Source organism: Colossoma macropomum, unplaced genomic scaffold (assembly GCF_904425465.1).
Source record: "Colossoma macropomum unplaced genomic scaffold, Colossoma_macropomum, whole genome shotgun sequence".
Taxonomy (NCBI): Eukaryota; Metazoa; Chordata; class Actinopteri; order Characiformes; family Serrasalmidae; genus Colossoma; species Colossoma macropomum.
In genome coordinates, this window is record NW_023494784.1 from 42055301 (window position 1) to 42077570 (window position 22270).

Sequence of the window (22270 nt, forward strand, 5' to 3'; positions counted from 1 at the left end):
AATTCCCAATTTCATATGCCCATGTTTCCAAATCCTGGTTTCATTCAATTCCCAGTTCCATATGCCAGTGTTTCCAATATAAATTCCATACATTTCCCAATCCCTACTTCATTCAGCAAGGCTTGTTAATAAGATGATGAGTTGAGTTAGGCCTGTTAGAACAGATAAAACCCTATGATGTGCTGGACAGGGGCACAACAATGCAATTCCTCAATTCCTATAAACCCACTGCTGAGAGCTGCGTGATTTAATGTATTAATCTTTTAACTGTTTCCTTATTGTAGATGACCAAGGTTGGGAAATCCTGTCATAAATGGATGTGACACAGTGGTCACAATGCATGCTCCTGAAGAGCGACCACTGTACAGAGCTTATCTCTGCTTGATTCATTTACTGATCATCTTCAGAAATCTTGAGCAGGATGTGTAATATGGGGGTTGGAGGTGAAGCCCTGATGGACAGGAATCTAAATATCTAGATTTCTCTAATTGTTAGTGAGCATTTTTTAAAAACAGTTTATTAACACCTGGTAATTAGCAGAGCTCTGATATTTTCTATTTGCTCTTATTCATTCATAATCACTAACTAGGCCAGATGACTGATGAACTAATTGAATATATTAATGAGACAATACTGAGCCAATGATAGAGTTGAACTGATGAGCTTGCCAAAAATCGGTCTACTCAGGCTTTAGCAGAGCTCAGTAACACTGAGATTAATAACTGATCATCTCATTGACTTATCAGTCTACTTAGGCTTTAGCAGAGCTCAGTAACACTGAGATTAATAACTGATCATCACATTGGTTTATCAGTCTACTCAGGCTTTAGCAGAGCTCAGTAACGCTGAGATTAATAACTGATCATCACATTGGTTTATCAGTCTACTCAGGCTTTAGCAGAGCTCAGTAACACTGAGATTAATAACTGATCACATTGATTTATCAGTCTACTCAGGCTTTAGCAGAGCTCAGTAACATTGAGATTAATAACTGATCACATTGATTTATCAGTCTACTCAGGCTTTAGCAGAGCTCAGTAACACTGAGATTAATAACTGATCACATTGATTTATCAGTCTACTCAGGCTTTAGCAGAGCTCAGTAACATTGAGATTAATAACTGATCACATTGATTTATCAGTCTACTCAGGCTTTAGCAGAGCTCAGTAACACTGAGATTAATAACTGATCATCTCATTGATTTATCAGTCTACTCAGGCTTTAGCAGAGCTCAGTAACACTGAGATTAATAACTGATCATCACATCGGTTTATCAGTCTACTCAGGCTTTAGCAGAGCTCAGTAACACTCAGATTAATAACTGATCATCACATCGGTTTATCAGTCTACTCAGGCTTTAGCAGAGCTCAGTAACACTGAGATTAATAACTGATCATCACATTGGTTTATCAGTCTACTCAGGCTTTAGCAGAGCTCAGTAACGCTGAGATTAATAACTGATCACATTGATTTATCAGTCTACTCAGGCTTTAGCAGAGCTCAGTAACACTGAGATTAATAACTGATCACATTGATTTATCAGTCTACTCAGGCTTTAGCAGAGCTCAGTAACACTGAGATTAATAACTGATCACATTGATTTATCAGTCTACTCAGGCTTTAGCAGAGCTCAGTAACATTGAGATTAATAACTGATCACATTGATTTATCAGTCTACTCAGGCTTTAGCAGAGCTCAGTAACACTGAGATTAATAACTGATCACATTGATTTATCAGTCTACTCAGGCTTTAGCAGAGCTCAGTAACACTGAGATTAATAACTGATCACATTGATTTATCAGTCTACTCAGGCTTTAGCAGAGCTCAGTAACGCTGAGATTAATAACTGATCACATTGATTTATCAGTCTACTCAGGCTTTAGCAGAGCTCCGTAACACTGAGATTAATAACTGATCACATTGATTTATCAGTCTACTCAGGCTTTAGCAGAGCTCAGTAACACTGAGATTAATAACTGATCACATTGATTTATCAGTCTACTCAGGCTTTAGCAGAGCTCAGTAACGCTGAGATTAATAACTGATCATCTCATTGATTTATCAGTCTACTCAGGCTCTAGTAGGAACTTCAGTGTTTGTAAAGAAGCTGTTAACCGAGGTCCTCTTTAGAATTCATCTAACGATCATGTTTGCTACATGCTGTGCACTGATTAACAAGCATTGATGGTGTTTCTTTTGAGGATTGTGGTTTGTTTATGTGGTTGGTAAGTATTCCAAATGTGTTCTCCTAAAAATATAAGCTGTATTCTGAAAACTGTCTTATCAAAATTACTGTAACTTACTTAATACTGATACTTAATTTCTGTATTCTGAATACGTCTTCCTAATACTTGTACTCCATTACACCCCAACCAATGAACTAACTGAAGACTCAACCAATGGTCAGCTAACCAGTAAGCTTACAATTTAACCAATAAGCGAACAGATGCACTGACCATGCTTTCCCTAATCAGTTAACCGTTAACCAAATTAGCCCACCACTCCTATGAGCTAATTGATCAGCTAACCAATGACCAATGAACTAATAGCCGATCATAGCGCAGGAGGCGGGGCTTGTCGGAAAACGGGTGGGAAAAACCCAGCTCGCCCTGCCACCGAGCACACAAAGCGCGCGGAGCCTCCTCCAGGTCCCCCGGTGCTCCCGCCACGTGACCCAACATCTGCTGTCGGTAGCAACTCGAGAGAAACCAAGCAACGCCGGGGATAAGGACAGTGTCCGGAGTTCACGCGCGCACGCACTCACGGCAACTCCACTCGCGCAGTCGCCTCGCCTCTCGCAACGAGCAGCGCGCGCTCACCGCTTTATTCCTGTGTTTTTGACGGCTCAGCCAGCCCAGTGCGCGCGCTGAGAGCTTCTCTTTGTGTGAGTGTGCGTGTGAGCGCCGCGGAGGCTCCCAGCATGCCGCTTCTCCGCTGAAGGAGCACGGTGGCTGCCACGGTGGAGGCGCGCGGCTCCCGGATCGCCGCACTCCTGCAGGGGCTGGGATGCGCGCCCGGCACGTCCCGCTTCCTCCCGGGCTTCGGGGCTGAGCAGGAGTCCGCGGCCCCGGGGCGCCGGCCGAGGAGGGCGCAGTCCACGCGCAGCAGGATGCCGGTGATGAGAGGACTGTTGGCGCCCCAGAACACCTTCCTGGACACCATCGCCACCCGCTTCGACGGCACACGTGAGTACCAGTGGAGCGCTCAGCGCCCAGCTGAACCGGCTTTGTTTGGGGCTGTTGGTGCGGGCGTCTCTAAGGGGCTTACTGAGGGAATTCTGAGGGTCTTTGTTTGGGCTATTCTAGTGGCTTTTGGTCATTTTTTTAGTGCTCCTTTGGGGTTGTTTTGGAGAGATTTGGGTTATTCTCAAGGTTTAACTGGCTTTTTTTTTTCTATGGACTTTTGTTTGGGTTATTTTAGTGGGCTTTGGGTTTTATTTCTAAAAAGCTTTTTTGAGCTATTTTAAATAGGCTTTTGTTTTTCTTTGGCTTTTGTTAAGATATTCTAACTGGCCTTTGCTGAATTGTTTTGAATGCTCTTTTGGGCTTGTTCTGGAGAGCTTTGGGTTATCCTCATGGGTTTGGGGGTTATTTTTAGTGGCCTTTAGGCTGTTTATATTTGGCTTTTGTTGAGTTATTTCTAATGAGCTTTTTCGTGTTATGCTAAATGGGCCTTTTGGGTTGCTGTGGAGAGTTTTGGGTCATCCTAATTGACTTTTTGTGTTATCTCTAATGAGCTTTGTTTTAATTTTTTTTTAAATGGGCTTTAGTTTGGGTTACTCTAGTGGCTCTCCCCCATAATTCTAATGGTCTTTTGTTGAGTTATTTTGAATGCTCTTTTGGGCTTTTTAGAGGGGTTTGGGTTGTTCTAATGGGATAATTGGGTTATTTCTTCTGGTGGGCTTTTGCTGAGATATCTCCACAATGGGTTTTGTTTAGTTATTTCGAATGGCTTTAATTGAGTTATTTGAATGCTGTGTTGGGGTCATTCTGGTGGGCTTCCTTTCTAATTCCAATGATGTTTTGTTGAGTTTTGTCTAATAGGCTTCTGTTGGGCTTAGAGAATATAGGTTGTATGGGTTACATCTAAAGGGGGCATGGCTGAGGTATCATAAGTGACTTCTTATTAATTATAATGGGGTCTGTTTAGGTTGTTTGGTTTATTCCAATCTACTTTGGGTTATTTAGCTTATGATGGGCTTTGTTTGGGTTGTTTTCCCCCAGTGGGCTTTATCTGAGTTACTCTGCTGGTGTGAAGTTGGATATTCTGATTGGTTGTTTTTTTTCCTGCTGGGTTGTTTCCACTGTCTTGAGGCATCTGGAAGCTTCTGTGACCATTTGTGTGACGAAATACAACAGTTCCTGTCGCAGTAAAACCCCCAGTGGTCAATCTACACCTGACAGTGTCCATAAAAAGGCCAGTTGGTCACAAACGAAGCCTGTAGGAGTTTGTTCAACACTGGAGATCCAACATTTTTTTTTTTTAATGGTTCTTCAAGGGTTCTTTAGTAAGTGGACTGGTTCTATTTACAACCATGATTTCTGTATAGAACCATTTCATGCTTAAAGGTTTCTTTGCATGGTGAAATGGTGAGAATGTGTTGTATATGGTTCTATATAACACCAAGAAGGGTTCTTCTGCTGTTATAAACTTGGCGTTGTAAGGAACCACAACAGGTTCTCCATCAATCCCACCATGTAACGAACCATTTAAACATGCAAATGGTCCTATGCAGAACTCATGGTTGTAAAAAGAACCACTCCCGTTACTAAAGAAGCCTTGAAGAACCATCGGGAGTGTATACAGTGCAGTGCTGTTGCGCAGAGAAACAGGCTGCATCTTCCTGTTTATCGACACTGGGGTGTGTTTTACCAAATGAGGGACCTGAGTTAATCCCGAGCTCTGTCTCGGGCTTCATCCTAATTCTAGTACTTTATTGGGCAATGTGCAGCACGAGCGGTCTTCCTCAACCCTTCCGCCTGTCAGACGCAGATGTGCAACACTGCGTCAAAAACAAGCGCAGTGTTTGAGGAAGCTGGAGAAGGCAGACTGGAGCCTGGCTGCGGGGAGAGCCGTGTCTCTGTCCGTGGTGCTGAACAGTCAGTGGGGTTTCGTGCTGGAGCGGCTCAATGTGGATGAAGGAAGCTGATATAATGAAGCAGCTACCGCAGCTTATTGTCTGAGGCAGCGCTCGCGCTCTTTGTTCACTGTTCCTCACTCTCAGATGCTGTTTTTTTTTGTCCTTTTCTCTTTTTCACACCATCTTTCTCGTTCTTTCTCTCTCTTCCTTGGCCGACCTGCAGAAAAACAAAGGGAAATCTCACATGTTGAGCGATGTGTGTTAGAACAGAAGGCCGCGTGCGTTTGTGGGCGCGCGCACTGTGTGAGTGCGTGTGGGCGGAGGGTGTCGCGGAGCGCGTGTCTCTCTCTCTCTCTCTCTCTCTGTCTCTCTCCAAACTGGAAGCGTCTTGGAAAGACACTGGGGGCGGGGCTTCGATTGTAACTCCGCCCCTTTACCTTTTCCTTCAATTTAATGCAAAGTTCCCCTCGAACCGGGGCGGAGCTACACTCGACGGGCGGGGCTTAACCTTCAGCCTTCAGTTTGCTATTAGTATATTCTGTTTTAACAGCGCTTGGTGACTCATGGCTCTCAGCCAATCAGATGTGGTGTTTTTACTAAAGGGAAATATCACCGATTTTCCTGCATAAATCAGTGGTTGAGGTGTAAACAGAGTCATTCAGAGTGGTTTGATGTGAAGTGGTTCATTGTCCTTACAGTGGTGGTGGTAGGAACCAGGCGTCACCATGACTACAACACAAACACAGACATTTTATTTACTATCCAAAACCACCAGTGAGCCTACCTTTCTGCCATGAATGAAGTGTAAATATATGATTTATGCTGAGATCTTATCACAAAATTTGTCTGATCATAAATAATAATAACTTTGTCAGACATTAAACTCTTAAGATGTCTGGTTCCTATCACCACCACTGTGAACAATTCTGACTCTGTACGTTTCTCTAGAACAGAGCGTTTCACACCAAACCCCTCTGAATGAGTCTGTTAAAATTTGGTATAATTAAATTTTAACCCTTTAATTATGCGGACATTTTGAAAAATTGGTGGAATTTCCCTTTAATATAGATAGAATGTAAATAATAATTTTCAATGATTGTATTCTGTGATACAGAGAGGTGGTATTGGGAAATCTATCTATCTGTCTATCTATCTATCTATCTATGTATCTATCCAAAGAGTAGGTTGACATATATATATATATATATATATATATATATATATATATATATATATATATATATATATATATACACATCGGTTGTTATAGTAAGGGCTGGAATTGAGGATGAGCCAAACATTTGGCCTGAAACTCCAGTGTGCTTCTAGGGTATTTGGCTCGGCCTGCTCTCCCTCAGTTCCTGAAAGGGGGCACTCTTCATCTCAGTGTGCGACTGCTAAGAAGAGTCGAGACCTCATTGTGCTTCCAGTGACTAATCTTATCAGCAACAAACACGCGGATTAGAAGGGAAGCCATGCTGACTTGTTGTAGAAAGAAAGGTTGAGATAAGAACTTCAGCGAGTAAGAGGCATGAAAATATCTTTTCTGCACTGCAGTACACCATTTTACTCAGCTCTTCTATGCAAGGACCTGCAAGTTTTCGTCCCTGATGGGTCTCCGCTACTTCCACCCACACGTTCGCACACTGTACACACAGGTTCTTCTACCCAACAGCTATCTATCTCTGTCAAGAATAGATCATATAACATCAAAACCCTTGTTGCTGCCGACTATCGATTGCGTCTGACTCCTGCTGGCAAAAAATAGAAGCTAGGATAGACTGAAAGAGTAATAGAGAGGGTGAGAGTGAAAGCCCTGAACACCTGGATCACTGCCATTGGGGTCCAACAGTACAGGTCTTTACAAGAGTTCTTCTTCAGGAGTGACAGAGAAACGCTAAGCTGTCTTATCGCTCAGGCGTTTGTTCACACGGATTGTGCTAAATTCAGAAATCAGATACAAGCAGTGGGGAACCCTCATGACCTTCTGGGCCATCTTCTTCTTCTTTGTCCATTTTATCAGCTCTACTGACCATATAGGAGCACTTTGTAGTTCTACAGTTACAGACTGTAGTCCATCTGTTTCTCTGCATACCTTATTACCCTGTTCTTCAGTGATCAGGACCCCCACAGGACCCCCACAGAGCAGGTACTATTTGGGTGGTGGGTCATTCTCAGCACTGCAGTAACACTGATGTGGTGGTGGTGTGTTAGTGTGTGTTGCGCTGGTCTGAGTGGATCAGACACAGCAGTGCTGCTGGAGTTTTTAAACACCTCAGTGTCACTGCTGGACTGAGAATAGTCCACCAACCAAAAATATCCAGCCGTACTAGGAATTATCGATGGATAATGAGGGTATAGACCACCCCACTGGGTGAGACATAACCTGTGAATGCCGTAAGTTACGTTTGCAGTCACAAAGTGCATGCACAGTCGTGTGCAAAAGTTTGTGCCCCCCAGTCAAACCGTGCTTTGTTGATTTTCTGAGTGAATATAAGTCGACACATCCTCTACAGAAAACGTCTGCGCCTGAATTTCTGTTTATTTGTTGAATTTAACATACTGGAAAAAAAAAAAACATAAATGTGAAAAATTTTAAATTTTATGTTTTTTTTTTCAAATGTGTTTAACAAGATGTGCTCAGAAAATCAACAAAACTGTCACACTTCCAGGTTCTCCTTCCTTGCCTAGCATGCTCCAGGACTCCATTTCCCATAATTCTGGTCCCTATGATGTCACCGATTCCTCCAATCACGTGCAACTGCCTCATCCTCAGTCACCTGAGTTTTAATGCGATACACCTGTGTCTGTCTCAGACTTGAAATAGTCTTTGGTTTGCTCTCCTCATTGCGAGGTATTGCCATTTCCCTGGTTTACTGAGCGTTGTTATTCTGATCTTTTGACTTGTGTTTTGAACCCTTTGCCTGTTTTGTGGATTTCGCTTTTTGTATTTGCCCTTCTGATCTGGTTGCCTGTATGTTTTTGTCTTTTCTGGTTTTTGACTCTTGCCTGGTTTTTGGATCTTGATTTTGGATTTGCCCTGAAACTGCCTTTCCGTCTTCACCTCTCTCATTAAACAGCCTTTTGTTTTTAAGATCCGCGAGCGTCTTCTTGTGCTTGTGCAGCGTTACAAAAACAAGTAATTTGCAAAAAATAACCCAAGAATTTGGTTTGTTAACCCCTTACCAAGCCATGGGTCTGTTGGTGGGTCCCAAGTTTTATTACACACTTCTATAATCAAGATTAACTCCATTACTTTGAATTGAAGTGTCTGTAGTTACTGAATAACAAGCCTTAGTATGTAATAAGCCTGAAATGTTAAGAGGTTAAACTACATCTCGGCTAACCAGCCTGGCAGATAGCTAACAGGCTAAGAGACTACGTCAGTGACATTGACAGTAAGGCTTTAGGTGGAAAACTGTACTGGACTGCATTGATAATATCAATATTGGCCCTATGTTTATCAATAATATGCTTTCAAACACTAAAATTGCACTATAAGATTTTTTCATCCATCCAACTGCAAGACAAGTGTGGAGGACTGAATTTATTATTGCTAAAAAAAAGACATCGACTATCCCACTGTGTCAGACTCTTTGTGTGCCCTTCTACAGGAGGCAAGACCACCCCCACACCCCCAAACGATCTGTATGTGAGTTCTGCGCTATTGAATCTCGCTGTATATGTTTGACCCTGAGTCCTGCTCTGACCTCAGCGAGCCATCAAGGCAGAGTCATTACCGTGGAGAGCTGTCAAGAGTAAAGCAAAAGCTCTCTCTCTCTATCTCTCTCTCTCTCTCTCTCTCTCTCTCTCTTCCTTTCAAGACTCCAGAGTGATCAGTATAATTCAGAGCGCATAAACGCAGGCCGAGGCGCACGCTCAGCTAATTACACACCTCCAGCAGTAGAAGTGCAGTCATTGTAATTAACTCCCTCCAGTGTCAAAGATGCACCGCGGCCTCTTGGCTGCTGGTACAGAGCAGGAACAGCACACTGCCAGGACTAACTCAAAAGCAGGGCGGCGCAGAGGGCGACAAAACAAATAAGAAGTGCGTCAGATGGACCCCCACGCATGCACACGCACGCACACACACACACACCGTCACACTGAAATCCTCATTAAATCACCTTGTTACAGTCTCAGAATGACGAATGAGAAATGAATAGAGCTTTCGGTTCTCGTTGCTCATTAAGTTGGAAGTGCTATCAGTGATGACTAAACACACAAGAAAAAGACCTGAAAAGTGAGCAATGGTGCATGTTTGTGTTTATGTGCACTTTCTGCAAAGCAGATTTGCTCTTTTTAGTTTTGAAAATTAACAAAATTGGCCTTATTGACATGCAGTATTTTATTGTGTCTACATAATGATAGCTTGTGCCAGTAGCGTAGGAAGAATTTTTTTTGTGGGGTAGACCTGTCAAATATTTTGATAGGTACTATTTCCAAATGATCAAATATCCTGCAGTGCCATTACAACAGGCTATAGCCTATTCCTGACAACTGTGAAGTGAAAAATTAATAATGTCTTACCTTTGATGGCTTGATGCTTTTAGTAAGTACTTTGTAGTAAAAGAGCATTGTAAGTACCACAGTGCCAGAAAACGACAATGAGAACATTTTTAAATTTGTTTTTGACTTTGAATGAGTAGAAAACATCACACTCTACAGGACAGAATCTCATTTCTAAGCGTCCCCTGGTTACATCTTTTAACCACAACTAGAGCTTGACTGAACTGAAGGCTTGAGGCAATGGCAGATAGCAGCGATTGCTAGGCAAGGATTGGAGCACTAAGAGAATATAGTCGAGCGTGGCAGAGAATACAGTGAATTGATTGGCTATAGTACAACAAATCAAATTTTATTATATTAAAAAATTTGCTCAATAAATATTCCATACCCATTTGATTGGGTAGGCCTGTGATCAGTCTGGGTGGGCCCAGGCCTACGCCTGGCAATACCCCTGATTTGTGATTTTCTTTTTTTATCATAAAGTCATAATACAAAGCAGAAGTAGTCCTACACATCATCTAAAACAGGCGTGGGGAACTCCAGTTCTGGAGGGCCAGATATCAGTTGTTGATTCTCCTGCTTAGGCACACCTGATTCAACTCATCAGTTAACTACTAGGTTTTGTTTGGTGTGCTAATGCAGGCAAATCACCAGACTGTGCTGGAATCTGGCCCTTAATGCCCAATCCCTGATCTATTTTCTTAATTTTCCAAATAATGTTTGATTTTCACCGTTGCTTTTCAATTAAGTAAGGGAAAATCTCCGCAAAGGCTTAGCAATCATAAAGCAGCTTTATGCTAATACTTTGATATATATATCTTTATTCAGCTTCATCCTCATCAAAATAATAATTTGATGGTTTTCTTCTGTTACAAGCACATATGGAAAGTCTTTTGGCACAAAGATGGCTGCCTTATGAGTGTTGATGAGTGCTGACATCATCAAAAGGGGATAAAATGAATGGATTTTGGCTTTATTCCCATGCTAGCACTGTCATACGTTTACATGTGTGCTATTGTTTCCCAGAATATAAACCTGATTTATGTGAAGTTGTTGTGAATTTGTATGACATTTCATGAATTTATTAGCAGATTTCTGTCTTACTGATTGAACCTTGGCTGAGGATGAGCTGAGGTATCATAGTGTAGACATGTGCAGTTCGAGCAGCTGAGCTGAAGTCTTTTGGACATTTTCTTGCACAGAAGGGCTGCTTTCACACGCCGTTCAATCCAGCATCACACCCAAGTTTGAATCATAGCGTGTTAAATGTGGCCTGTTCTTACTTATAGCTGCATGGAGCTCTGTGTCACTCACCACCATTTGGCCTCCTTACCAATAAACGCATAACATATACACCAGATCTATGACCATATCATGACTGGCCAACTGTCCTAAAATAACTTCACCCACTTCCATTTGACTGTCATTGAGGCATGAGTGATATATCTTTTTGCAGATTAAGTCAGTATTTAGGTTCCACATTGGGATCAGTTTACCACCAATTCATCACTGAGAAGTTCTAATAGTTCTTCTGTGGTGTCTGTCACAAGCTCCATCGAGTGTCATAGAGGGGAATGAGTGGCCAGTGTTTAACTCATCAGTGCTGTTGAGGACCCTGAAGGGCAACAATAGGCCAGCATCTAACTCACCCGTGCCAACAAGTGCTCCGAAGTGCAACAAGAAGCCCATGTTCAACTCACCAGTGCCACTCAGTCTAACTCACTAGTGCAACCAAGTGTCCTAGAGGGCAGTGAAAGGCTGGTGTCCAACCCACTAGCCCAGCCGATTGACCCAGAGGACAACAAGAGGCCAGCGCCCAGCTCACTAGCACCACTGAGCACCCCAAAGGGCAACAAGAGGCTGGCAACTAACTCACTAGTGCTGCAGAGTGGTCCAGAGGGCAATGAGAGGCTGGTGTCTGATTCACTAGTGTCAAGTGCCCCAGAGAGCTACAAGAGGCTGGTGCTGAGCTCACTAGCTCCACTGAGCATCCTTGAGGGTTATGAGAGGCTGGGGTCTAACTTATTTGTGTGCCAAGTGCCCTGGAGGGCAACAAGAGGCTGGTGCCCAACTCATTAGTGTTGCTGAATGTCCTAGATGGCGATGAGCAACGAGATGCTGGTGCCAATTCCTAAGACTTACCTCCTGTTTCCCAGTATGGCCACCAGTGCCAAGAGAGGGAGAGAGTGAGAGAACTTATGGCTTCACCCTGTGGCCACTTCAGCCCCCCCGCCCCACAGTACCAATGTTGAATGTCCAGTGTGGTCCAGTGGCCACACTGTGAATCATAAGATGGCCTTAGTAAGCTGGGTGCTGGCCTTTCCCTGTCCTCCAGGGCCTTCGGCAGTTCCAGCGAGTTGGGTTTCGGCCTCCTGTTGCTTGTGACAGATGCTATTGAAAAACTTCTTTTGGTTGCCTTAGGAATATAGACACTGGTCACTTTTTGCCCTCTAGCAGGCTCAGCAGTGCTATAAGCGGGATGCCATGCTGGCAGTTGGTAGTTCTACTGAGCTGGGCACTGGCCACTGGCCTTTCCGGCACTCGGCGGTGCTTGAGACAGTATTGCTCCAATAAGCCTTTATTCTCAAGAGTGTAATCTGGTTTAATAGCCTCGCTTTATTCATTTCGCTCCTGTGTTGGTGTACACAGGTGAAGCACAGGTGAAAATGCTCCACGACTTTTTAAATTAGTCATGCATATTCATTGAGTTAGTCATGTATATTCATTTTGGCTGTTCGCTGTTAATAATCAGGTCGGAGTCTGTGCGCCAGATGGACCTCTCCTGGGCTCCTGTGTGTGTGTGTGTGTGTATGTGTGTGTCTTGGTGACTCCTCCACTTTAATCACTTCTCGTTTCCTGCAGACCGTCTTCTGAATTTGTTCCAGTCAAGTTGCGGCCATTTTGGCCGGCTGCCCCTCACCTGTGTGAACGAGTCAGATGCTATCTGTCCTTTTTCCACGCTCCCTCATTTTTCTCTCGGTCTTTCTTTCCGTCTCGCTGTCTCTTTACAGAAAAGGGCACGTTGTTATCGCTTGACATGGAGAGCAAACAATTTGTCATAGTCTCTCGACAGGGCCTCTCACAGAGGTACACTTACGTCTCGCAGGGATTTTGAACTGAGCGCTGTCATGGGGTAAACAGTTTACCGTTTGTAGGAACAACATAGGGATTCCTTTTCATGCAGCTTGGCCAGTTACAGGGCGTCTAACAAAAGAGAAAAGACGATAGAGAGTCTGATTCAATATACACAATACAGCGATACAAAATGGGCAAAAATGCAAAAGACTGCAGAAGCAATATCAAATAAACAAAGCAGCATTAAATAGCAGGGGGTGAGTGAGATGCTAATGACTGCTTCAGTAGGAGCTGAAGGAATCTGCTGAGGAATCTGAAGACATTAGCAGTCTCCATCAGCAGCGATCGCCATGCGACTCCCCCCGTTGCTCCTGAACACACAACACTGAGCTCTATTCTTTTGCTGGCATTCGGGACTTCAGCTTGCTGTTTTGGCGCCCCTTTGTCAGTCCTGCTGTTTGTTCACTGCAGTTTCATCACAGCGCTTGATAGCGTGACTGTTGCTAGGTTCAGCAGATGAAGGTTCCTCGATAGTCCTTGGCTGGTTCTTGGAAATACAGGATCATCCGGTTTGTGTTTAAATTCAATAGCATTTTACTGTAGGGCAGTGTTTATAAGGCTATGTAAGCTTGTTGACTAAGCTTGACAACCTACATAAACCCTTAAAAAAGATGGGTTTTCAAGGGTTCTTTAGCAAGGTGGTTCTATATAGAACCATGAAAAAAGAACCCTTTGCATGATTAAATTGTTCTTTCATTATGAAATTGTTCTTCAGATTGATGGAGAGTGTGCTGTAGATGGCTCTATATAGAACCTTTTTGAAAAGGGTTCCATATAGCACCAAAAAGAACCCTTTGTGTGATTAAATGGTTCTTTGCATTATGAAATGTTCCTTCAGATTGATGAAGAATGTGCTGTAGATGGCTCTATATAGAACCTTTTTGAAAAGAATTCCATATAGCACCAAAAAGAACCCTTTGCATGATTAAAGGGTTCTTGCATCATGAAATGGATCTTCAGATTGATGGAGAGAGTTCTGCAGATGGTTCTATGTAGAAACACCCAAAAAGGTTCCTCTATTATTACAAGTTTGATATCATTACATTAATAGAATCCTTTTTGGTGCTATATAGAACCCTTTTCAGAAAGGTTCTATTTAGGAATATCTACAGCACATTCTCCATCAATCTGAAGAACTCTTTAATGATGCAGAGAACCAGTTAATCATGCATAGAGTTTTTTGAATGTTCATGGTTCTATATAGAACCTTTTTCTTTACTAAAGAACCCTTGAAGAACCATCTTTTTAAGTGTGTACATAAACCTAAGGTCAGAGTGACCTATCATAGATGACTTAACATGAAAATTGGAAAATGTTTTGGAATTAGTCTTAATAAATGTTTAAGTAGGTTTGTATAAGTTGTCGTGAAGAGCTTATGTAGGTGTCATGTAGCCTTATGAACACTGCCCTACATCACAGTGTTACCTGAATGAGTTTTGCCTTAACGTTATGCAACAAATAAGCACAAGTAGTGTCTGTAACTGCAGATCACAGGAAGGTTAACCTGAATGTCTGAGTCAGGGATGTAGTTGATGAATAATAAGCCTTAGTGTGTAATAAGCCTGGAATGTTAAGGGGTTGACCTTTATAGAAGATTCTGCAACCTTGTACATCTCATTTAGAGTCAAAAGGTTCTTTAGGGAACCAAAAATTAATGACATCTCTCCAAAGAACCCTATTGGCCACCTTTATTTTTCAGAGTATAGGCAAGGAATGAGTGTAGTCAAGCTCAGACAGCAGCCATAGAGGGCACTAGCAATGTGGGCAAGACTTAATGAGGTTTTATTGGCTAATTATTTCACCATTTGGCAGTGTGCCTGCTGACCAGTGGCTGATTGCAGATGGACTTGCACAGGTGCAGCTCCTTGGGGTTCTGGGACCGACTTGATGGGAATAACTCTGGTGAACTCAGCTATGATCAATAAATAGCATCCTGCCCAATTGACCAAGGTCAGTGTCTGTATAGTGGCGATTGGGGTAATAGCCAAGAAGCAGGTCTATTTTTATTGCAATAAATTTGGAAAGGTAAGAGTGAAAATGAACAGATGCTAGGAATCCCAGCACTCTGCACTTCTTGGCTGGCAGGGGTCGTGGAAAGCAGGCTGCTGTTGTCTTAAGGAATTGCCAGGAGGACTGACTGGAGCAAGGCTTTCTGACAGTATTTGAACAGCCTGCAGGGCCTCCTCAGGGCAGTACACCACCTCTAGGTCAGCTAAAATCTGCCTCTCATTATCAAAAGTAGACTAGAAGAGAGAAAGAAAGACAGAGAGAGAGAGAGAGAAAGAGAGAGAGATAGAGAATGAGAGAGAGAGAGAGAAGTCAAAGGTTTAGTTATGCATGAAAGCCAGAGTGATGACGTAACAGTTGAGTGATGGTCAGTTAGGGTGAACGAGGGGACGTGATGAAAGGCTACTCACTGAGTTCTTCTGAGTTGTGGAGGCACATTACAGATTCCAAGAGAAGCAGGATCAGAACTGGGAGTCAGTTGCATGTCCAGTCCAACTTTTAATCAGGGGCACAGAATCCAGCAGGTGGTTGACTTGTAATGTGACTGCGTGATTGAAAATAGAGCTAAAACCATTTATATTGAATTTAAGAGAAAAAAGAACAAAGTGTGTATTGTTTTTAGTAGGGATTGAGAGTTCGGCCACCAAAAACCTGACCATTTTTGGCCATTTTCAGTGGCTAAAAGAGGAAGAACATGAGGAAAAAAAATAAATACATTTACAATGTAGTGTCAAAATCAATGACTTTTTCAAAAAATTGCAATGCCAGTAAAAAAAAGAAAAATAGTGAAATAAAAAATGCTCTTTGTTTCCTTTGCTCTCCTACACCGGCCAGCACAGATGTATTCAAACAGTTTGAGCAGCAGCAGACAAACAGTAAAAATATCGGCCAAATATCGTCAAACTCTTTCAAGGCTTCTAAGAGGAATGTTAGACAATCATTTGTAATCACTGAGTGCTGAGTATCAAGAAAGGGTATAACGCTCCACTACAGCTCAATAAATTTAATGCAACAAAACGATAATTAAAAAATCACAAATGGCAGAACCAAAGTGAAAAGTATAAGTAAAAAATAATGGAATTAATTGCCTTGGATGATCAGCTGTTCTTTGTTGGAGTTTGAGGCACATACTGTAGCTTACATACTATAATCATTTTGATAAAGTTATAATGTTGACATTTTTAATTTATTGTCAACTTGTTTCAGTTTTTTGGTTTTAGTTTTGAGTGTCTGCTGAAATTCAGCTTTGTTTTTGGCCAAGAATGTGTAATAAATTATTTTTAAAAAGCTATTTTCACTCCATTTGGTCCTTGGCCACAGGGCACTTCAGCACAACATTAAAGTAAGATATTTTATTAGATATAGTTTATATTTTTTAGTGAATCAACTAAATTACATTTTAAGTCAACAAGCTGAATCATAGGGTTTAGCAGAGTCCTTAATTCTGGCTGCAACTCTATTTTTGCCGCTTGTTGTGAACATCATGCCACGGTAGGCACGCAAAAAAAAGTCCCAGAGCATTTTCATTCACAAAGTGCAGAAATGTTCCACTTGTTGTGCCACTCTCGGACGAGTCAAAAGCTATGCAGATTAAAGTGAAACATGTCCCGAGAAGCAGATTGAGGAATGCAACCACTTTCTCCTGAATTGACAAACGAACGAGCAATCAACCACCAGCTTCAGTGGCAGGGGCACCCACACTGTTAGAAATAAAGGTTCTGTGCAGCTACATTTTTCATTCATCAATGTAAATGTTCCCTTAAAGGTACAACAGTGGTTTTAAGGTCCGATTGTGAACCTTAAATAAGTTTTTCCAGCTGAAAAGTTTGTATTTGTACTTTTTCATAACCGAATGTGTTAAAACAGAACAGTAAAATAAAAGCCTGGAGACGAGATGGGGTGTTTGGAGTCAGTACAGCTTAGAACATATCATTTCAGTGGATTATGGGACAGTTATGTTCCCTGACTAAAGGACTGAGATGTATCTTTGAGGGTCCCACCCCAGTGACAGTTTAGTATCTTTATTTCTGAGAGTGCATGGTCAGTAATCAATTTTATGTGGGGGTCAGTGCCACCCCAAGCACGCAACTGCTGAGAGTGATTCCTGCTTCCCTACATGCTCAGAACTTCATGGTTACTCTGGCAATAATTTCACTACGACCACATCAGCAAAATGGTTACAAGCACTTCAGCTCACCCATCACCCTGTTTCCCTCCATAACTTTCCAAAGAAACCACTCATCTCCATTTTATTAGTCCATTTTCTGCCAATGACAGGAGACCAGAGCAATTTTATAGGAGCCATCAGTAAAGTGGCTGTTTTTTTATTGGGCCGATTTAATGGGGGTAAAACCTAATTACTGACAACGGCTGCTTTATTAATGTTCCATCGAGCCCCATTATGAAACATTTAGGCACTTGAAATTGTAAAATAAACCACTGGCCTGCATATTGAACAGAACCGCAGGACAAGACTCATTAGTATCAAGGCCAAAAAACATTGTGCTATACGGCTGTCTCTGAATTTATTTACGCATTTTGCAGGGTTATGTAAACAGAAAAGAAATTCACGTTCAGTAAAGAGATGGACATGTCGTACTTCTGAGCAGCGCATGTGCAGTTTGTGCACATGGAAACCTGAGCTACATGTAAATGTAATCCTGCTGGAGTTGATGGTTGAAAAAGGAAGTCAGAGAGAACCTACAGGACTGTGCAAACACCTTTGTTTACTTGCCTGTCAAACTAGCCACTAAGTTATTAATTTTTCAGCAACAGGAAAAAAAAACACATTTAACATAAGAAGAACAGCCAACTAAATATAATATTGTTTTTTTTTTTTTGTATGTTTTGTGTTCATTCTTCGCATTTATTACACCTTCCATTGTCTTCTAGTAACAGCATTATTGATTCTGGACATTAAGATAATTCAATTGAGCCCTAGGAAAATAAGAAAGGACACTTGATCAAAAGCTTCCAGCTTCCAGGTCCTACATACCATTGACTGAATTATGTAGTGGGATACTGTGGAGAATAATTAAACTCCTCAGGGATCTGAGCTGTAAGCGTCTATACAGTATTGAGTTGTAGGTCCATACTGTACCAGGGTATCCCCACTGGACTGCCGCTCAGGTGTATCTCCCCTTCCTCACCTCTTAGCAACTGGTAATAAGAAACATGACACTTTAAGCGTTAGCAGGTCTTAAGCAGATCTATCAACCTGTCAAAATTGACGGTGCTTACAACGCCATTACTAAACCAAACCTCTGAAAAATGTCAGGAAAAAACACAGCCTGGCCTAGGGCTGAACAATTTTGGCAAAATATCTAATTGCAATTTTTCTGACCAATATTGCAATTACGATTTAAATTGTGAATGTTTTAAACTGGACAGGTCGCCAGTCCATCGCAGGGCAGACCAGTATCCTGCCTTCTGCCCAATGACAGCTGGGATAGGCTCCAGCACCCCCACCGCGACCCAGAAGGATAAGCGGTTTAGATGATGAATGGATGTATGTATGTATGTATGTATGTATGTATGTATGTTTTAAACTCATGTATTGGCCCTTTTTTGGCTAAGAGGACCAGCATATCCTAACACAGTGAAAGTCTAACAGTGTACCAGCCTGCCAGTTATTTGTGGTTATGATGTCACAGCATACAGATGTTTGGTTGCTTCTGATTTGTTGAATTTGTCTAAAAGCAGTTCCCGAGCTCCATGTGATTAGGTTAAATTTCCCAGTCTAAACCTTGCAACATACCAACATTCAGACCTAAAGATGGTTCTTCAAGGCTAAAGAAAATGGTTCTATATTGAACCATGAACCCTCAAAGAACCCTTTGTGTGATTAAATGGTTCTTTGCATGGTGAAAAAGTTCTTCAGATTGATGGAGAGTTTGTTGTAGATGGTTCAACATATCACCAAAAAGGTTTCTTGTATTGTTACAAGCTTGATATTGTAATGATAGAAGAACCTTTCTGGTGCTATATAGAACCCTTTTCAAAAAGGTTCTATATAGAGCCACCTAAAACACTTTCTTCATCGATCTAAAGAACACTTTCACGATGAAAAAAAAAAACATTTAATCATGCAAAGGGTTCTTTCACTGTTCATGGCTCTATATAGAACCTTTTTCTTTACTGGACAACCATCTTTTTTTAAGAGTGTTGTTGATAATAGACTGTAAGACTATAATAAAAACTGCAGCTCTTGCAATTTGAAAATTGCATGCTTTCAAATTGCGATGTTGATCTAAAAATGATTAATCTTTCAGCCCTAGCCTAGCCTTTGCAGGTTATGTAAGCAGAAAAGAAATTCTTCTCTGGTAAAGAGGTGGAGAATGCCCTCTTGCGTACTGCTGACAGTACACAGTTTGTGCATATGGAAAACTGAATTACACATAAACGTAATCCCGCTTAATCCTGGACATGTGATAAGTGTGCTTACGCTCTCCATCTGTTGAGCTACATTTCTTCAAGGATTCTTGAGGGCCTAAAGACATTTGATTGCAGTGCTAATATGATGGATACCCTTTCTGCCTTCAATCCTTTTTAAAATCAAATTTAGGGTCATTGTTCCAGCTGCTTAAGGGCATTGGCTGCCTATCCAGGACCAACCAGCTTTGTCCACAGTGCCATCTTAAATCAACACTCTGAAAATGTTGAAAAGTAAAAGCTAGAGATGGTTAAGGCTCTTTCAGCTCCCTAATAGTGCAACATCATGAATAACGCTGTGACATTTTTACATGTCGCTCCAGTTCCAGGGTAATGATGCAGCGTTAATACTGGTGTAACCTTGACACACCATTATATGGTATCTCATTTGTTATCTTGTGTGACCGGGAGTTAATGGGGTCTTCTGCTTTATGGGCTATTGTGGTCCTGCGGTTTCCATAGCTCCCAACTCATAGATGTGATAATATATCCTAATTCAAGACATTCTGCTATTATGCCTCCTCTAAGGATGAGGAAGCGAGGTCATGACACTAAACTGTTCACAGAAGAAACCAGATGAAGATCTCGCCACCTCTGTGTTGCTTTTAAAAGCCCAGCGGCTGAGGTTTGGAAATGTCAAGATGTCACTGTGACACCATCCTCGGAGATATTCCATTTAGCCACGAACCCGTGTGACTTATTTTAGCACCTGGGTAATTCATTTTAATATCCCATTCAGAGCCCTGGAGGTGTTTTGCTTGCACAGACAAATGCGAGGGTGTAGAGGAGCATGTCAAGGCGGTTTAGCAGGCGAGGTGCAAATCAGTACCAAATGTCTAAATTGGATCAAATGTGGGTGATAATCACAACTTGGCAGAGAACTTAGAAAAACATGCTAACCTGACTAGCAAGCTAACCGATGTCAGGCAGGGCCTTTAGACACCTGGAAGTTGCCTTCAAGTGAGAAGTAATCAAAGGCTCCCCGCGGCCTGAGTGAGAAAGGTTGCGGCCGACATATCAATCATCTACAGGATTAATGGGGAAAGCAAATGGAAGCCTTTTGTGGAGGGACATCAGAGGCGGACTCCACTAACATGTTGCGCAGTCTCGGGACACATCAAGGCTGGACGGCCTGGCCTCCTTCCAGGCGGTAATTAATTCATCTCAAAGAACCCATGTGTGCACAATCTTGCGGGGCACTCTCAGGCCAAAGGCAGAAAGACTGCCGGCCTGCTCCAGGGCAGAGAATGGTTGTCCATTTCGCCTTGGATAAACTCTCTCTCTTATCGGGTTCATGCACGAAGCTTGGGCTCATATGTTTCAAAGTTCTCCTTCCATATGATGATGTATACGACCCTGGGATCCAGATATGGGATGCAGTGGTGCACATCACTGCTCCTGGAGCTCTACCCCCCTGTAGAGCTTTCCTTCAACCCCATCTAACATGGCTGATCCATCTTTACAAGGTCCTCGCGAAGAACCTTAACATTAGAGTCGGGTGTCCTGGGTTAGGATTGAAACTTAGCTTTCCAAGAGAGGAAATGGACAGCCCTGGTTCCCTTGAGGGTTAATAAAGAAAGTGGGGTAGAACCTACAGTACTTTGCAAAAGTCAGAGACCACCCTTCATACATTTACTTGCCAGTCAAATCGGCAAGTTATCATATTTCAGCATAAGGAAAAAGCAGATGACACATAACATAAGAAACCATGAACACTTAAAGAATCCTTTGCATGCTTTAATGGTTCCTTGCATAGTGAAATGGTTCTTCAGATTGATGGTAAAAGTGTTGGATATGGTTCTACATTCAACCTTTCAGAAAATGGTTCTATATAGCACCAAAAAGGGTTCTGCTATTGTTAGGATGTCAGGCTTGTAACAATAGAATAACCCTTTTTGGTGCTGCATAGAACCATAAACAACACATTCTCCATCAATCTGAAGAACGATTTTACCATGCGAAGAATTATTTAAGCATGCAAAAGGTTCTTTGAGTGTTCATCATTCTATACAAAGCAATTGTCTTTACTAAAGAACCTTTGAAGAACCACCTTTTTGAGAGTGTAGCAACTAAATATACTATTGATGTTTTCAGTATTTTGTGTGTCCACTCTTTGTCTTTATTACAGCTTCCATTCTTATTGTCTTCTAGTAATGGCATCATTGATCCTGGACATAGGTACCTAAATCAAACCCTAAGACAATAAGAAAGGAGCCTTCCGGTTTTCAGTTCCTATATACCATTGACTGAATTACGTAGTGGGATACTGTGGAGAATAATTAAGCTCCTCAGGGATCTGAGCTGTAAGCGTCTATACAATATTGAGTTGTAGGTCCATACTGTACCAGGGTATCCCCACTGGACTGTCTCTCAGGTGTATCTCCCCTTCCTCACCTCTTAGCAACTGGTAATAAGGAACATGAGATGTTTAAACATTCGCAGGTTTTAAGCAGATCTATCAACCTGTCAGAACTGACACTGAGGAAAAAGCCAGCTTCACTACTAAACCTCTGAAAAATGCCAGTTAGCTTAGCTTTGCCAGGCATTATGAAAGATTATGTCTTGTTGAGTGAACATTGTTCAGGTCTCCGTAATGGACAGATGGCTGTGGGAGGTACTAGCAGAGCAGCTAGAGGAGTAATGTGTGGGGTGATATGAGAAGCGGCAGGCCCAGCCTGAAGTGTGTCAACTCTGATCGAAGTTACCATCATAGAAACGAGCAAGATGTCTCAACGGTCCTTCTGTCAGAAGCACATCTGGAAGAGGGAAAGCAGTAGCAGTGCTGTGGTGAAGAGGGAAGGTGTGGTAGCACTTTCTGTGTGGGTTGCTAGGTGTTCATTAGGTTTTGTAACAACACAGTCAGTGTTGTCTCTTGTGACATTTAAGCTCTTAAAATCCCAGCCTTATTACATCCTAAAGCAGCTTATTATTCAGTAACTACATGTGCTGCAATGGAAAGTAGCTATTCTTAGTTATTCTTATCTTATGTATAATAGACATTTACACCCACCAGCAGGTCCTACACTGCAAAAAATAATATCTTGGTGATTGTTGTAAGCTTATTATAACATTATTTTTCTTATTTCTACACATTTTTTATGAGTTT

The 22270-nt window shown here is 42.0% G+C and overlaps 1 protein-coding gene across 1 annotated transcript in view; it reads left to right on the forward strand.

Annotated features, from left to right (window-relative positions):
- Positions 1-3111: 3111 nt before the first annotated feature.
- Positions 3112-22270, forward strand: part of kcnh3 (potassium voltage-gated channel, subfamily H (eag-related), member 3) — a 245120-nt gene continuing 225961 nt past the window's right edge. The window contains exon 1 of the mRNA XM_036571764.1: positions 3112-3187. Within this exon, the coding sequence (XP_036427657.1) occupies positions 3112-3187 (76 nt within the window). The remainder of the gene's footprint in view (positions 3188-22270) is intronic.